The following is a 17,194-nucleotide window of genomic DNA, read 5'->3' on the forward strand; positions in this document are numbered from 1 at the left end:
ATAGACAAAAGTTTAGGCGAGGTGGAATATAACTTCATTTTATGTTATATTATTAACAAATGATCTCCACAGTATTATAGAAAACAATCAATAGAATATCAGAGTCAGGGGTATCAGGCTGTGGAGAATTAGCTTATGCGTCAGCCACTCTTGGGCTGAGATATATAGGGGGGGGGGATATTCAGCGGGTAAGCACCGCTATACGTATAGGGGAGATGGTGGAGAGGCGGGGGGGGGGGGCGGAGCTTTATATGGGCATGAGAAGTTAAGGGTATGTGATAAGAGCTTAGATCACATAGATTCACATTTATAGGCAAAACCACACAAAAAAAAAACAAAAAACATCTTAGAATCTAATAGAAAGCACACACAACTAGGGGTGAACTGTAAATTTCCTCCAGGACAGTAAGCGGTAATGACAGTAAACATAGATGTGACACTATATCAGCCTTATTACAATAATAATACTGTCTAACTAGTACAGAGAAATTAAGCAGGACTATAGCAGGAGGGGTTCAGATCATCTCCAAGTCCCGTAGACATACAAAGGGCACAGACTAATCAGAGCCCACTATGTAGCTAGGCAGTGTAGGTACGGTGTGGTCATCTAAGAAACTTTTAACATGTGAAACAAACCTATTCTTAGAAAATACCAGATTATAAAATAAACTACAGTATTATGACCCAGTTCTTCAGTCCATTAGCCTTCATTCAGGATACCAATAGTCCCCTAATATGGAATAGGCAAGATTTAGCATCATTAGCTAATAGAGATAAAAAGGGGCTATGCATCTAGGGTTAGTTGATATTAAGTAGGTCTCCCGCCATAGGAAAGTTGGTTAGGCTATGTCTGACTAAAGTAGCAGGTAACTTGAGTGCTCTTAGGTCTAAAGCATTACAGAACATTAAACTATCTATATATCCATATGTTTAGGGCCGGACACAATTCAGGCTACTAAATATAATGCTATCCTTCTGAGGAGGGTTATTATCTGGACAAAGCTCTGTCAGGGACGCTTACAGCCCATTAAATATAGAGAACCTTGGATACTATTATGACTATAGTAAAGATTACTGCTAGTACATATATAAAAAAGACAGCAAATGACATGTGCAGTAGGAAAATAGTAGTACAGACATCTAGACAACGTATATCTTCACAACTGCATTCAATTCATAGTGTAACCTTACAGAGTGCAACAGACTAAGTAGATTAGTAATAAAAATAAAATAATAAAATAAGAGACTATATAGCATGTATAAGCTAACATTAGAATATTAACTGAGCTAAGGTAGGGTTAGTCCTTAGTTGGGTTAGGTGATGGGGAGCTTGGGGTGGCACGGTAACCTTTGAACAAATGAACATGCACCTCATGTAATACAGCTTAGGCAATAAAGGCAGTTATCACTAATATTCCCTAGCTAAGGGTTCTAATAATGCAAATACTATAGTAGCACTGTGAGGGAGCTTCCTTATATATACAAAGAGGGAGTAGTTATAGCATAAAGCCAGTGCCTGTTCCCTCAAATAAGCTACCATGATAATGTAGTTATACTCAGGAATAGGTGTGAGGAAATCTAAATAATCTATTTAACTTGAGTAAGGGAAGTTGCTAAATTCCCAACAACAGTAGATTGGAATAAGATAGGACAAGCACAACGTGACATGAGATAGAGTGTAATTCCCCATTGATTAAGGATTACTGGGATCATAGAGGTGGGAGATCTTATATATAACTCTAGGATATACAGAAGGTATACTTATTCCTACTTACATAGCTGTGTCTCTCTAGGTAGGTAAGACCCTTGGTTAATTAGTATCTTCAATGGAAAAAGATCATCTAGACACTATACTTGGTAGAAGTGCTAGCTCAGGTGTACGGTACGTCTCAGTAGGTCAGATTATAAGCAATATATAAAATAAGATTAAATATGTACGGAGATCTAGTGAATACACAATTCAAATTAAGTTATGTACTTGTAACAGGGCAGGGGATGCATCCATATAATCTCTAACACACCTTCCCTAAAAGTCTGATGGCCTAAAGTAAGGATGTAGCAGAGAGCATGCTTAAACATAAGAAGATTAATTCTAAGACAGTAAGCATTGGGCTATTTCCACACATTGCAAATAATAACAACTGGGTACTTAATTTTTCTTGTAAGTATATAGTATATATCAGGCCCTACACTACCAAGACAGTACACAAAAGTGAAGAGTATAACTAACATATTGGTGCTATGTTTGAGTTTTAAAGTATTGGAGGAACCACATACATAGCCAACATAAGTACAACACTCCTAACAGTAAATTTAGGGACATCTAACTGCCTCATCTACATTTACCATCTTAAATAAACAGTAGTTCAGGGAGGATTGCAAACACAGGCGTATGTTCCAGCAATCCAATCTATTTAAACTATGCCCGCTTGAGCATAAGAGCCAAAGTGTCCATCTTGTTCTATGATTCTCTGCCTAGATTGCAGCAATACAATGGACAGATGCATACATATTACATTATACCCCTTCTAACTCTTATATCCTAATATAGATATATTTTAGCGCTGAAAAAAGCTTTCCTCTCTAGCTTTACATTTCCTCAAATAAGCTAGGTATAAGTCCAGAAACAAACAAGACATGTGAATATTAGTGAGGCTGAAGAGTCAAAGAAAAGATTCCCAGGTTCTCAGAGTAGTAACCCGTCATTTAGGAGTCCATTTTTATCAAGAGTCCAGTATACTTCTGACTTGTAGTTATATGCCCTGTCACTAACGTGCAGGATCTAGCCACGGGAGATGGCGGAGTAGTTAATATAAATTCACCCAACATCACTGCTTCTAAGGTTTGGAATGGCCCTGATGATGCAATTAATTTCAGCAGTTAAAGACATATAAAGGAAAACGCCATCAGACCATACTGTTATGTTGATTAAAAAGTTAGTATTCCTCACGTGGGTCTCTGTATATAGATGTATTATCCCAGAAGTCATATCCCTGAACAACCAGCAAAATCCAGCAGATTAGCACTTCACTAGCAGCCGGTTATACACCGGGTAGAGGTGATTCAGCCAATTCCCCTTCTAACGTAGACTGCAGTGAGGACAATGGTAGGCAGAAGCTTTGAAAAATGCAGCAAGTGCGATATACGGATCATGGCCGCTAGCTGATGGCTTGCCCCAATCTTTTGCAGAAGTGTATTGTACACTAATTCCGGCAGTCTCTGTATGCATCTAACTGCAATATGGAGGGGCATTTCCCATAGATGGTCTGTACAGCTTCCCACCTTAGAACCTTGGTCTCTCTCTCCCGAAGTAAGAAATATTCCCCTACCTGTAGGCTCCGGCTGCGCAGAGGGTAGGATGTGATTCGCTTGATCTGCTTCTTGTAGCATCAGCCTTAATCCATGCAGCCTGAGAGAGGAGGCGATCACATCAGGACTCTGACGGAATGTGTAGGTTCGCCACAGCAGAGGTACGGGATCTCTAGTGCAACTTTCCAGCTGAGCCGCCTTGTTTTTGTTAGCTGTCTCTTGCAGAGATCTTCCCGCGATATGGCCGGATGAGCACAGGTTAGCCGAGTCTTGCAAGGTATTTCCCGTATCAAACTCGTAGCTGTCATATAAGATGTTACTCTGCATATTCTCAGATCGATATACCGGCAGTTGCTCCGTGTACGCATCTGTTTGGTCAGGATCTCCCTTGGCTGATTCCCCACGAGTCGCCATTTTCAGGGTGTTTTGCAGATCAAAGAAACCTTTATCTAATTGGCGATCAAAAGTTAATAATAGAGTCTGCATCAGTCTGTATGTCTCCTCCATCTTAAGTGTAATCTCTGTACTATCAGGAGGTAGAAACAGCACAGATCTTATACCTGATACAACAGAAGCGTTAATGGGGTCGCGATGAGGCCTCAGTAGGCCAGAGCAGGGCAAAAACTGATAAAGTGCCTAAATGGATATAGTGAAGTTAGTTAAGGCTCCCGAACTCCGCTTCAGAGTGTTTTATGTAGTTGGGGCTATCATCAAAACTAAAATAAATGCTAAACAATTGCTGATTAAGCCCTATTCTAGACATCCGGAGCCGGGAGCTCTGCAAAGATGCGTCCATTAATTCCAGCGGTTGGCTCCGCCCCCCCACTTTAAGAATTTTTAATACCACAGCCTCTTAACATTATGCAAAAGTTCTTTAAAATAATAAACCAATCAGGCCCCCTACACCTCAGACAAGCTGAGGTGCCTTACTGTAACACTTATACACAATTTGGCTGCCAGAAGTCTCTAAAACTATCATATAGTAAATCGACACTGAAGAGATTGATCTGCTCTAACGGCTCAAACAGTCTGTCAGTTAGCCTGTTTTAGCTAAGCAAGCAAAGAAAACCAACTGCCAAATTTTAAGTTTAAACATAAATCCCTGTATAAAACATAAGCCACACACATACTAATAAAGTATTTCAACAAAATTAGCCCAAAGAGGAATAACGTCCCAATAAAGGGAAGAGTAACCCCTAGTCTCAACATACATAATGTGCCTGCCCACTGCCATAGAAAATCATGTATAAAGGATTTTAAAAATGTCCCCATCTACTGCATATGACATATTCTTCTGAAGTGCAAGTCTTCAAGACCTAGAAGACAAAAGCACTTACCTGCAGTCTAGCTGTCGGGCAGGAAGACAGCTCACAAGGCGTGAAAGGACACATACACCTTACAGAGACCTGTAGAAAAAGAAAGAACAGAGTAACCAACTCTGGTTTTCTGTACCATGGGCAGCAATTTGTTAGGAAAAAAAGGAAGGACTACCTCACAACTTCCTAACTGCTTAAAAGCCCCCACTACTCTACTGAAGAGATTGATGTGGACTCAGCTAAACCCAAATCCTTGCTTGCAGGAAAAAGTACCAGAAAAAGTAATTAATTTCTTCAGACACCAAACTTCACCTCCTGCATTGACAGAGGCAAAGAGAATGACTGGCGATTATGGGTAGGGGAGTGACACTTAACAGCTTTGCTGTGGTGTTCTTTGCCTCCTCCTGCTGGCCAGGAGTGATATTCCCACTAGTAATTGAATAACGTTGTGGACTCTCCATATCTTAGGAAAGAAATTGCATTCTATATCTGAATCATGAAAGAAAAATTTGTATCTGAATCATGAAAGAAAAAAATGTCCCTTTAATATCACTGGTATTCTCATAAGCAACACATAAGAAAATTTGTGTTATAATAAAATTCCATTTGAAAATATTTTGTCTTCAACACTTTTTTATACATTACTATCAGAAAATATCAGAAAAAAGAGAAACAAAATTCATTACATGGTATGACAATTAATAACCCAACATACAACAAAAACACAGATTGTACACTGAGTTACATGACCTGTTCAGGAATATTAAATTACAATAATTAGTAAAATAATAATAAAACACCAGCTTCTTTATATTATATAATGATGTAGAAGGATGCAGTTATAAAATTTATCACTTAGACAATTCTTTATATATAAATAAATCCCTCTCAATATTGCAATTATAACAGAATTAAGTTTTAGGTTCTTACTGAAAGAAAAATTGGGGAAATTGAAAAGTTCCTGATTTTCACTCTATAAACTCTTGTCCTGCTTCCAAATAGCAGACAGATCGTGTTCCTGATTATGAGTTTGACCTGTCCTACAGTATTCAAATTGCTTATTGGATCTCTTTCTGTTCCCGAATCAAGATTACTGTCACAATTAATTTTCCAAATCTACAAGGACAAGCATACCTATAAGTATTTACATGTGTCTTGCATACAATCACCTATGCTGTGGTTATAAAATTAAGATCTTAGTCACACAGGAAATATTATGACCAGACTTTGTTTAGCAAGTCAGCAGCTCACAAGATGTCTCAATACAGAAGGGTCCTCACAAAAAAAAAAAACCTGCTGCGTGGGCTTAACCATTCCTGCTTCTTTCTTTATAAAAGAAAAAAAAGACTCCCTAGTTTTTATAGTATTCCTAGGATTACTAAACTAAGGTGCACTCAATTGTGCCCATTGAGTATTATATACAGCCTCTGTGTATTATGAAAAGAGGAGCAGTAATAATAAGGCCCAAAAACAGATTAATGTCAGTTCTAGGCACAATGCTTCTATACTTCGCTTAATATGTTCAAGCTCCCCTTAAAGCAGATAAACTCAGACTGAAATGTACTAAACAGATATGCAGTGGAGCCATTTTCACACAGAGTATTGCTTGTAAACACATTTAAACAATGTCTTATGTCGTTATAAAATGATTTGTTTTGACCATGTAAATAACTCAGGGATACTACTTCTAAAGCCCAAGGGTCTGAAGGTTTCCTGGATTGCTACCCCTTATTCCAAGGTTGATTGGACCTTCATGAAGTCCTGGATTGCTCTGGCTTGGAAGAAGAGGAGGAAGGCTTTTGTCCTTTGAAGTTGCGAAAGGAACGAAAATTTAAATTCTGGCGACCCTTAGGTCTACCCATCTTGTCCTGAGAAAGGAAAGATCCTTTTCCACCAGTAACTTCAGAAATAATCTCAGCCAGACTAGGACCGCATAAAGTCTTTCCCTTAAAAGGTAAATACAGAACTTTGGATTTGGAAGTTACATCCGCAGACCAAGATTTTAGCAACAGAGCTCTGCAAACTAGAACCACAAAGCTAGAAATTTTGGCTCCCAGTCTAACAACTTGCATGTTGGCATCACAGATAAAAGTATTAGCCATCTTTAGATCTTTGATCCTATCCTGGATCTCTTCTATGGTAGTCTCCTCTGAAATTAGATCAGACAAGGAGTCACACCAATAAAAGCTGCCCCTGCAACCGTAGCAATACTTGCAACTGGTTGCCACTGTAAACCCTGATGAATATACATCTTTCTTAAATAAGCTTCCAGTTTCTTATCCATAGGGTCCTTAAACTACGAACTATCCTCAAGAGGAATAGTTGTTCTCTTGGCTAGCGTGGTTATAGCGACCTCTACCTTAGGCACGTTGTATCACAAGTCACGCACAGAGCCAGCAACAGGAAACATCGTTCTTTTTTAAAAACAGGGGGATGGGGAAAAGGGAATCCCTGGCTTTTCCCATTCTTGAGTTATGTCAGACATGCAGTCTGAAACAGGGAACACCTCCACAGAGGAAGGTTTGACATAAAAAACTCTTGTTTGACCTCTTAGGAGTCTCAGCGACAGAATAGTTGGAGTCATCCAACATAGCTAGAACCTCTTTCGAGAGTAGACGGAGGTGTTCAAGCTTAAATCTAAAATTAACCTCCTCTGAATCAGCTGTACTAGCAACAGCCATTCAGAATCAGAGATCTCGCCCTCAGAAGCCACTGAGGAATGATCCTCCTCAGATAACTGAGATAGGCTGACTAACGCAGCCTTGGCAGAATCAGAACTCTTGGTATTAGATAACCGTAGAAGTTAGTTGTGAAGCAAAACCAGCTAGTAAAAATACACCCCCAGGAGCTGACAGAGGAACCGCAGGGCACTGCTTGTGTAACTGCCAAAGACTGGGACATCTGAGGGGAAAATTGAGGCATGTCATGGACAACATTATCCAGAGAGACAGATAGCTTAACATTTTATTTATTAACATGGAACAAATCAGCACAGGGTTAACTTGAGCCTCCAAACAATATAAATATTTAGCAAAGGATAAAGATATATCAGGATCCCACATGGTATTGATTCACAGACACAAAATCATTATACAATGCCCGATGTACAAGACAAAGAATGACTGAGGATTATGGGTAATGGGAGTGACACTTAACAGCTCTGCTGGGGTGCTCTTTGCCTCCTCCTGCTGGCCAGGAGTTGAATTCCCACTAGTAATTGAAATGGACTCGTGGACTCTCCATGCCATTGGAAAAAAACATTTAACATACCATGCTGAAACAAAATGATACAATTGTTGCATGACATTCTGAGAGTTATTTAAATTTATTTGAGATAATACAATATGCTAGATTATTTTACCAAGGCAATTTAATGAATGAAATAAAAGTGAAGCCATCAAATATATCTAAACCCCCCAAAAATTGTCTTAAGCATATTGTACCTGGTTGTCATTGGTATCACTTGGTAAGTTTTAAGTTGCATGTGTCTTTGACTGCAAGCAGCATCATGGGAAAGGATGATATTCATTATATCGAAAAGTTGTTCAATACGTTGATCCTGACGCAAATCTTCACCCCCTTTCACAAGAAACGGGTATTCTTTTTCATCATTGCCATGAATAAGTATTCGTTTTGGTTTCCTCAGTGAATTCTGAATTTTCACCTTATAAGAAAATAAACAGAAAGTAAAACGTGTTGCAAAGTTAGCATTTTAACCACTGATATAAATACTAATTGCCCTAAAGTATTAATATATTTTTTAAATCATAAGAAGCTTGCCTTGTTCAGATACTGTTTTTTTTTTTACCAAATAATCTGTTTTATTAGAAGGCTATTCTGGGCACACTCAAGCCCGCAGTGTTTTTTTTCTGATAGATAGCAGGCAGTAGAGCCAATCAGAAGGCAGCATGCATAATAGAAAGTGGAAGGGGCAGGTGGTCGCCTTCTAGACCAACCAGGGGAGCCTTCCATAACACAGATAAAGATATTAATACTTTAGGGCAATCAGTAATCATATGAGGAATTCAAAATATAAATTTCACTAGTGGGTGTGTATATAAAAATATATTTAAAAAAAATCAGCATTTTGATTTAATCAGAATGTGCATTGTGTGTGTGTGTGTGTGTGTGTGTGTGGGGGGGGTATGGGGAGCTCATTTTTTTTTAATAATATACAAAACATAATGTTATTAGTGGTGTAATGTCTTGGAGGAGACAAGTAGTTTGTTTTTGTTTTTTTGTACAAAAGAGCTGCACATTATCTTGTAACAAATAAATTTATGCTTACCTGATAAATTTCTTTCTTTCTTTCTTGACACGGTGAGTCCACGGATCATCAAAATTACTGTTGGGAATATCACTCCTGGCCAACAGGAGGAGGCACAGAGCACCACTGCAAAGCTGTTAAATATCACTTCCCTACCCACAAACCCCAGTCATTAGACCAAAGGGAAAGGAAGTAACATAAGGTGCAGAGGTGCCTGAAGTTTATAGAAAAATAAACTATCTGAAAAATACAGGACGGGCCGTGTCAAGAAATAAAAAAATTTATCAGGTAAGCATACATTTTCTTTACTTTCTAATGACACAGTGAGTCCACGGATCATCATAATTACTGTTGGGAACCAATACCCAAGCCAGAGGACAAAGATGATAAGGGAGGGACAAGACAGTTAAACTAAACAGAAGGCACCACTGCTTGAAGAACCTTTCTCCCAAAAGAAGCCTCAGCCGAAGCAAAGGTATCAAACTTGCAAAATTTAGAAAAAGTGTGTAAAGATGACCAAGTGGCAGCTTTGCACATCTGTTCCACAGAAGATTCATTTTTGAAGGCCCTAGAAGAAGAAGAAACAGCCCTTGTGGAATGAGCCGTGATTTTCTCAGGAGGCCGCTGTCCAGCAATCTCATATGCCAAGCAAATAACACTCCTCAGCCAAAAGGAAAGAGAAGTAGGCGTAGCTTTCAGACCCTTACGCTTCCCAGAAAAAACAACAAACAAAGAAGACTGGCGAAAATCCTTAGTCGCCTGCAAATAATATTTCAATGCATGAACCACATCCAGGTTGTTCACCAAACGCTCCTTATGAGAAGGATTAGGACACAAAGAAGGAACAACAATTTCTTGATTAATATTCCTATCCGAAACCACTTTGGGAAGGAAACATAAGGCAGTACGTAGGACCACCTTATCAGAATGCAAAATAAGGTAAGGAGATTCACACTTCAACGCTGAAAGCTCCGAAACTCTTAGAGCCGAAGAAATAGCAACCAAAAACAAAACCTTCCAGGATAACATCTTAATATCCAAAGAATGTATAGGCCCCTAGTTATCAAGCCATCAACCTCAAATACGCTGGATTTCCGCAGCGTATTTGTGGCGAGGCTGATTCGCCTAAGTTATCAAGCCCTACACACCGGCAAAAGTAGAATTTAGTGAGGTAAGCTTCGATCCGCCGGACTCGGTCCGACACAGATAGATTCTTACGTCACTCCAGATGTTCCGCACACAAGTTCGGCACAATCTGACTACTTTTGCTAGTTATCGAAAAAATAGCAGGTACGCTCGGCACTTTTCCGGCCCAGCGTACCTGGTTTTTAATCCGCCGCCCTGGAGGCGGCGGATCCCATAGGAATCAATGGGAGTCTGACCATAGAGAAAGTTCATGTTCGCTGTTGCCCGACATCCCATTGATTCCTATGGGAGCTGTCTACACCTAACACCTTAACATGTACCCCGAGTCTAAACACCCCTAATCTGCCCCCCCCCTAAACCGCCGCAACTAAATAAATGTATTACCCCCTAAACCGCCGCTCCCGGAGACCACCGCCACTCTAATAAACTTATTAACCCCTAAACCGCCGCTCCTAGACCCCTATACCGCAACTATAATAAATATGTTAACCCCTAAACCGCCGCTCCCGGACCCCGCTGCCACCTACATAATACCTATTAACCCCTATCCTGCCCCCCTACATCGCCGCCACTATAATAAATGTATTAACCCCTATCCTAACCCCTATAAATAATAATTATATTGTATCTATTTTAGGATTTATTTTTATTTTACAGGCAAATATCAATTTATTTTAACTAGGTACAATAGCTATTAAATAGTTATTAACTATTTAATAGCTACCTAGTTAAAATAAAGAGAAATTTACCTGTAAAATAAAAACTAACCTAAGTTACAATTACACCTATCACTACACTATCATTAAATAAATTATTCCTATTTAAAACTAAATACTTACCTGTAAAATAAACCCTAAGATAGCTACAATGTAATTAATAATTACATTGTAGCTATTTTAGGATTTATATTTATTTTACAGGCAACTTTGTATTTATTTTAGCTAGTTAGAATAGTTATTAAATAGTTATTAACTATTTAATAACTACCTAGCTAAAAGAAATACAAAAATTACCTGTAAAATAAATCCTAAGCTAAGTTACAATTAAACCTAACACTACACTATCATTAAATAAAATAAATTACCTACAAATAACTACAATTAAATACAATTAAATAAACTAACTAAAGTACAAAAATAAAAAAAAAATAAGTTACAAAAAATAAAAAAAATAAGTTACAAACATTTTAAAAATATTACAACAATTTTAAGCTACTTACACCTAATCTAAGCCCCCTAATAAAATAACAAAGCCCCCCAAAATAAAAAAATGCCCTACCCTATTCTACATTAAAAAGTTAACAGCTCTATTACCTTACCAGCCCTTAAAAGGGCCTTTTGCGGGGCATGCCCCAAAGAATTCAGCTCTTTTGCCTGTAAAAAAAAATTACAACCCCCCCAACATTAAAACCCACCACCCACATACCCCTAATCTAACCCAAACCCCCCTTAAATAAACCTAACACTACCCCCCTGAAGATCATCCTACCTTTAGCTGTCTTCAGCCAGCCGACCACCGATGGAACAGAAGAGGAGATCCGCAGCGGCCGAAGTCTTCATCCAAGGGGCGCTGAAGAAGTCTTCCATCCGATTGAAGTCATCATCCAGACGGCGTCTTCAATCTTCATCCATCTGGAGCGGAGCCATCTTCAGACAAGCCGACGCGGAGCCATCTTCTTCCACCGACGACTGAACGACGAATGACGGTTCCTTTAAGTGACGTCATCCAAGATGGCGTCCCTCGAATTCTGATTGGCTGATAGGATTCTATCAGCCAATCGGAATTAAGGTAGGAAAAATCTGATTGACTGATTAAATCAGCCAATCAGATTGAGCTCGCATTCTATTGGCTGATCGGAACAGCCAATAGAATGCGAGCTCAATCTGATTGGCTGATTGGATCAGCCAATCCGATTGAACTTCAATCTGATTGGCTGATTTAATCAGCCAATCAGATTTTTCCTACCTTAATTCCGATTGGCTGATAGAATCCTATCAGCCAATCAGAATTCGAGGGACGCCATCTTGGATGACGTCACTTAAAGGAACCATCATTCGTCATTCAGTCGTCGGTGGAAGAAGATGGCTCCGCGTCGGCTCGTCTGAAGATGGCTCCGCTCCGGATGGATGAAGATTGAAGACGCCGCCTGGATGATGACTTCAATCGGATGGAAGACTTCTTCAGCACCCCTTGGATGATGACTTCAGTCGGATGGAAGACTTCTTCAGCGCCCCTTGGATGAGACTTTGGCCGCTGCGGATCTCCTCTTCTGTTCCATCGGTGGTCGGCTGGCTGAAGACGGCTAAAGGTAGGATGATCTTCAGGGGGGTAGTGTTAGGTTTATTTAAGGGGGGTTTGGGTTAGATTAGGGGTATGTGGGTTTTAATGTTGGTGGGGTTGTATTTTTTTTTTACAGGCAAAAAGAGCTGAATTCTTTGGGGCATGCCCCGCAAAAGGCCCTTTTAAGGGCTGGTAAGGTAATAGAGCTGTTAACTTTTTAATGTAGAATAGGGTAGGGCTTTTTTTTATTTTGGGGGGCTTTGTTATTTTATTCGGGGGTTTAGATTAGGTGTAAGTAGCTTAAAATTGTTGTAATATTTTTTAAATGTTTGTAACTTATTTTTTTTATTTTTTGTACTTTAGTTAGTTTATTTAATTGTAGGTAATTTATTTTATTAATTTAATGATAGTGTAGTGTTAGGTTTAATTGTAACTTAGCTTAGGATTTATTTTACAGGTAATTTTGTATTTCTTTTAGCTAGGTAGTTATTAAATAGTTAATAACTATTTAATAACTATTGTAACTAGCTAAAATAAATACAAAGTTGCCTGTAAAATAAATATAAATCCTAAAATAGCTACAATGTAATTATTAATTACATTGTAGCTATCTTAGGGTTTATTTTACAGGTAAGTATTTAGTTTTAAATAGGAATAATTTATTTAATGATAGTGTAGTGATAGGTGTAATTGTAACTTAGGTTAGTTTTTATTTTGCAGGTAAATTTCTCTTTATTTTAACTAGGTAGCTATTAAATAGTTAATAACTATTTAATAGCTATTGTACCTAGTTAAAATAAATTGATATTTGCCTGTAAAATAAAAATAAATCCTAAGATAGCTACAATATAATTATTATTTATATTGTAGCTATATTAGGGTTTATTTTAAAGGTAAGTATTTAGTTTTAAATAGGATTAATTTAGTTAATAAGAGTTATAATATTTAGATGTATTTAATTAATATTTAAGTTAGGGGGGTGTTAGGGTTAGGGTTAGACTTAGGTTTAGGGGTTAATAATTTTATTATAGTTGTGGCGGTGTGGGGGGGGCAGGATAGGGGTTAATAAATTTATTATAGGTGGCGACGGTGTAGGGGGGGCAGATTAGGGGTTAATATGTTTAATATAGGTGGCGGCGTGGTCCTGGAGCGGCGGTTTAGGGTTTAAACAATTTATTTAGTTGCGGTGGGCTCCGGGAGCGGCAGTTTAGGGGTTAATACATTTTTAAGAGTTGCGGCGGGGTCTAGGAGCGGCGGTTTAGGGGTTGATAACTTTATTTAGTTGCGGGGGGCTCCGGTATAGGGGGTAGAACAGTATAGTTAGTGTGGGTGCTTAGTGACAGCTTGTCAATAAAGCTGTAAAAAAGCCGAAGAGCAGCGAGATCGGATGAGTGATAACTATCACAGTCTCCCGCCCCCGCTTAGATAATATCAAGCTTTCATTCTCCAAGCAGTCAGTTTCAGAAAAATGAGATTTGGATGAAGGAAGGGCCCCTGAAGAAGAAGGTCCTTCTTCAGCGAAAGTTTCCAAGGTGGAAGAGATGACATCTCCACCAGATCTGCATACCAGATTCTGCGAGGTCACGCCCGTGCGATGAGAATCACAGATGCCCTCTCCTGTCTGATCTGATCAATGACCCGAGGAAGGAGAGCAAACGGAGGAAACACGTATGCCAGACTGAAATTCCAAGGAACCGCCAGAGCATCTATCAGTACAGCCTGAGGATCCCTTGACCTCGACCCGTACCTCGGAAGCTTGGCATTCTGACGAGAAGCCATGAGATCCAACACTGGCTGTCCCCATTTTAGAATCAAGCTGGAAAACCCCTCCGGATGAATTTCCCACTCCCCCGGATGAAAAGTCTGTCTGCTCAGAAAATCTGCTTCCTAATTGTCCACCCCTGGAATGTGGATTGCAGACAGACAGCAGTTGTGAGTTTCCGCCCACTGAATAATCTTGGCTACCTCTGTCACGGCCAAGGAACTCCGAGTTCCTCCCTGATGATTGATGTAAGCCACTGACGTGATGTTGTCCAACTGAAACCTGATAAACTGGGCTAAAGCTCAGGCCAGGCCAGTAGAGCAGTGAAGCTTGCCCTCAGTTCTAGAATATTTATGGGAAGAGCTGACTCCTCCCGAGTCCATTAACCCCGAGCCTTTAATGAGCCCCAGACAGCTCCCCATCCCAGCAGACTGGCATCCGTGGTCACGATCACCCAGGTAGGTCTGCGAAAGCAGGGTCCCTGGGAGAGAAGACCTTGAGACAACCACCATGGAAGAGAATCTCTTGTCGCTTGATCCAGAACATTTCGCGGAGACAGATCCGCATAATCCCCGTTCCATTGCCTGATCATGCATAACTGCAGCGGCCTGAGATGGAACCGAGCAAACGGAATGAAGTCCATAGCTGACACCATCAGACCAATAACCACCCAGGGATTCGGAACATCCCAAACCCAGGCTTGAGCGAAAAAGGAAAGTCTGCCCCTACACGATCCGCTCCCGGAACGGGGGCAGACCCCTCATGTTGACTTTGAGTCAGTAACAGGCTTCTTAGATTGCTTCCCCTTGTTCCAAGACTTATTGGACTTCCAGGAGGACTTGGACTTCTCCTGCTTGGAAGAGGAGGGGGAAGGCTTTCCTGAAAAGTTTCAAAAGGAACGAAAATTACTCTGACGCCCTTTCTGCTTATTTCTCTTATCCTGAGGGAGAGAATGACCCTTTCCTCCCGTAATATCTGAAATAATCTCAGCCAAACCAGGCCCAAACAAGGTCTTACCCTAGTATGGAATTGACAAAAGCTTAGACTTAGATTACACATCTGCAGACCAAGACTTTAACTACAAGGCTCTGCGTGCCAGAACAGCAAAGCCAGAAATCACGCACCCAACTTAATGACTTGTAAGGAAGCATCCATGATAAAAGAATTGGCCAACTTCATAGCCTTGATCCTATCCTGAATCTCTTCAAGAGGGGTATCAGTCTGAATAGAATAAGACAATGCATCAAACCAGTATGCTGCCATGCTAGTGACAGTAGCAATCCTTTTAAGTAACGCCTCCAACTTTTTATCCATAGGATCCTTAAAAGAACAACTATCCTCTATGGGAATAGTGGTTCTCTTAGCCAAAGTGGAAACTGCTCCTTCCACCTTGGAAACCGTCTGCCAAGACTCCTTAATAGAATCAGCAATTGGAAACTTAAAAATTGGAGAAGGGGAAAAAAGGAATCCCAGGCTTCTCCCACTCCCGTGCAATAATCTCAGAAGCACGGTCTGGAACAGGAAATAACTCCACCGCTGAAGTAATATCAAAATATTTGTTCAGCTTACTAGATTTCTTATGAGTGACTATAACAGAGGCATCAGAGTTATCCAAAGTAGCCAAAACCTCCTTGGGTAGCACCCGGAGGTGCTTAAGCTTAAACCTGAAAGTTAAAACTTCAGCATCAGAAGGAGGAACTATACTGTCTGAGTCTGAGATTTCCCCCTCAGACGCTATAGAAGAATCCTGCCCCTCAGACCTATGGGAAGAAACATTCGACATAGCCACACCTGATTCAGTCACCTTACTCACTGAATCCTTACACCTCATTTTATGCTTCCCCTGTAGCATGGGAAAAGCCGCCAGGGCATCAGTTACCGCAGAAGGTTACTGCAAGGAAACCCCAACTGGAGAAACCGAAGAATCACTGGGCACTGCATTAGTAGACACTAAAGTATGAGACGTTTGAGGAGAAAGCTGCGGCATATCCTGAAGGGAGACCCCTGAACAGCATCCGCCTTAGCTAATGATGGCTCCGATTCAAAAAGTCTATCCCTATAATGTAATGTCCTATCAATACATGATGAACAAAAAGAGATAGGAGGTTCCACATTAGAGTCAAAGCATAAGCTACATGTAACATCTTGCAAAGCCTCTTGATCCATCTTTACCCAAAATAAATCAAACCTGGCTTCCCAAAACTTAAAAATAAAAAACGTTACTGTCCCTTTAAATTTTAAAAGAACAACTTTTTTTGTTGCAAAAATTCTGTTTTCTTTTCAAAACGAAAAAACTCCTAACTAAATACTACTAAAATCTACAGGCAGCCTCCTTACTTCAACACACCCTGCTGAGGTGCCTACCTGACCTCCTGAAGCCGGATAATATACCCAACGATCCAACGCCAAATTCAACAGAAGCGCAATGAAGCCCCAAGGCGTTCTATCTGAAAACGCCACAAGCAATCTCCACTCAGACCGGAACAACCAAACAGAGCTCCGGAAAGGCGCACAACTTAATTGCCGCCTCAGAAACTCATACTGAAAAAAAGCCGGTATTAAACAAAACACACGCAGCAAAAACTGCTGCACCAAACACAGAGCCTCTCCTCTCAAAGTGTCTCACAGTGCCCACATACTGCATAATAAAAAAACCCACATAGGTTTTACAGTCCCCATCCACAGAAAAGTACCATAACCTTCTTTTGCAGCAAAGAGTGAGTTCAATCTGGCCGGCAGCAGGGCAGCTCACAAAAGGCTTCCTCCCCCCATAGACCCTTAGAACAACGAAAGACTGACTAAACCTAATCAGGCATTCAGGATAGGGCAGCACCAGACATGGAAGGCACAGTGAGAATTAAACCCCAACAGTTTCCAAATGCTTAAAAGCCACCACAGCTCTACTGAAGAGACTGACGTGGAACACAGCTAGACCCCAGAAAAAAAACTGAACAACCTGCTCTGCTTTAAAAAAATTAAACTCTTGATTGAAGAATCTTCAGACACCTAAAACTTTACCACCTCCTTGCACAGACAAAGAGAATGACTGGGGTTTGTGGGTAGGGAAGCGATATTTAACAGCTTTGCTGTGGTGCTCTTTGCCTCCTCCTGCTG

General features: G+C 40.2%; 1 protein-coding gene across 1 annotated transcript in view; it reads right to left on the bottom strand.

Annotated features, from left to right (window-relative positions):
- Positions 1-17,194, bottom strand: part of PRKDC (protein kinase, DNA-activated, catalytic subunit) — a 2,064,551-nt gene that overhangs the window by 146,763 nt on the left and 1,900,594 nt on the right. Inside the window, 1 exon segment of the mRNA XM_053715028.1 lies at positions 8,069-8,289. Within this exon segment, the coding sequence (XP_053571003.1) occupies positions 8,069-8,289 (221 nt within the window).

This window comes from Bombina bombina, chromosome 5 (genome assembly GCF_027579735.1).
Source record: "Bombina bombina isolate aBomBom1 chromosome 5, aBomBom1.pri, whole genome shotgun sequence".
Taxonomy (NCBI): Eukaryota; Metazoa; Chordata; class Amphibia; order Anura; family Bombinatoridae; genus Bombina; species Bombina bombina.